Below are 726 nucleotides of genomic sequence, written 5' to 3'. Positions count from 1 at the left end.
CCCATGCCCCGCTCCAAAGAAATGCCCCCTGCTGCACCCTGTGCCAGCCCCGCATCCTGCCCCACGGCCTGCCCCACGCCATGCTGAGCCCCATGCAGTGCCCTATTCTCTGCCCCACGCCATGCTCTGCACCGTGCCCTATGCCACCCCCCCGTCACACCCCATGCCATGCCCCATGCCCAGCCCCACAGCACGCCATGCCCCATGCCAAGCCCGTGCTCTGCACTGTCCCGTGCCCCATCCCACAGCCTGCCCATGCCAAGCCCGTGCTCTGCACTGTCCCGTGCCCCATCCTGTGCCCCACAGCCTGCCCCACGCCGTGCCCAGCCCCGGGCACAGAGCAGCCTGCTGCCCCGGCTCCGAGCCCACCAGCGCCAGCAGCTCCCCAGCTGCCCGCTCGCCCTGCCAGCGCCGCAATTACCCATCCGGCACCCCGGGCACTGGGGTGTCACCCCGGCGGAGCCGAGACCGAGCCAGCTCATGCCACGTGTGCCCACCTTCTGCAGCAGCAGGACGATGATGGGGATGAGCTGCGCCCGCTCCTGCTCAAGGCAGAAGAGGGTGCGGGGTGTGCGGATGAAGACCTTGGTGTGGCCATAAGCCACATCATCCTGGAAGCCATGCTGCTCCAGGAGGGCTTGCGTGGCCTCCCGGTCGCTGGCCATCAGGTGGTTGGGCCACGTGTACTCGCAGGTCATCTTGTACCTGGGGACAAAGCGGGGTGAG

At 68.6% G+C, this 726-nt stretch overlaps 1 protein-coding gene across 1 annotated transcript in view; it reads right to left on the bottom strand.

Annotated features, from left to right (window-relative positions):
- Window positions 1-726, bottom strand: part of MYO1G (myosin IG) — a 23,981-nt gene that overhangs the window by 3,536 nt on the left and 19,719 nt on the right. Inside the window, 1 exon segment of the mRNA XM_019473394.1 lies at window positions 498-705. Within this exon segment, the coding sequence (XP_019328939.1) occupies window positions 498-705 (208 nt within the window).

The sequence above is a fragment of the Aptenodytes forsteri genome, unplaced genomic scaffold, assembly GCF_000699145.1.
Source record: "Aptenodytes forsteri isolate BGI_AS27 unplaced genomic scaffold, ASM69914v1 Scaffold428, whole genome shotgun sequence".
In the NCBI taxonomy this organism is placed as follows: domain Eukaryota; kingdom Metazoa; phylum Chordata; class Aves; order Sphenisciformes; family Spheniscidae; genus Aptenodytes; species Aptenodytes forsteri.
The sequence above is the reverse complement of the archived record's forward strand: the minus strand, read 5'-3'. Positions and strand labels throughout refer to the sequence as shown.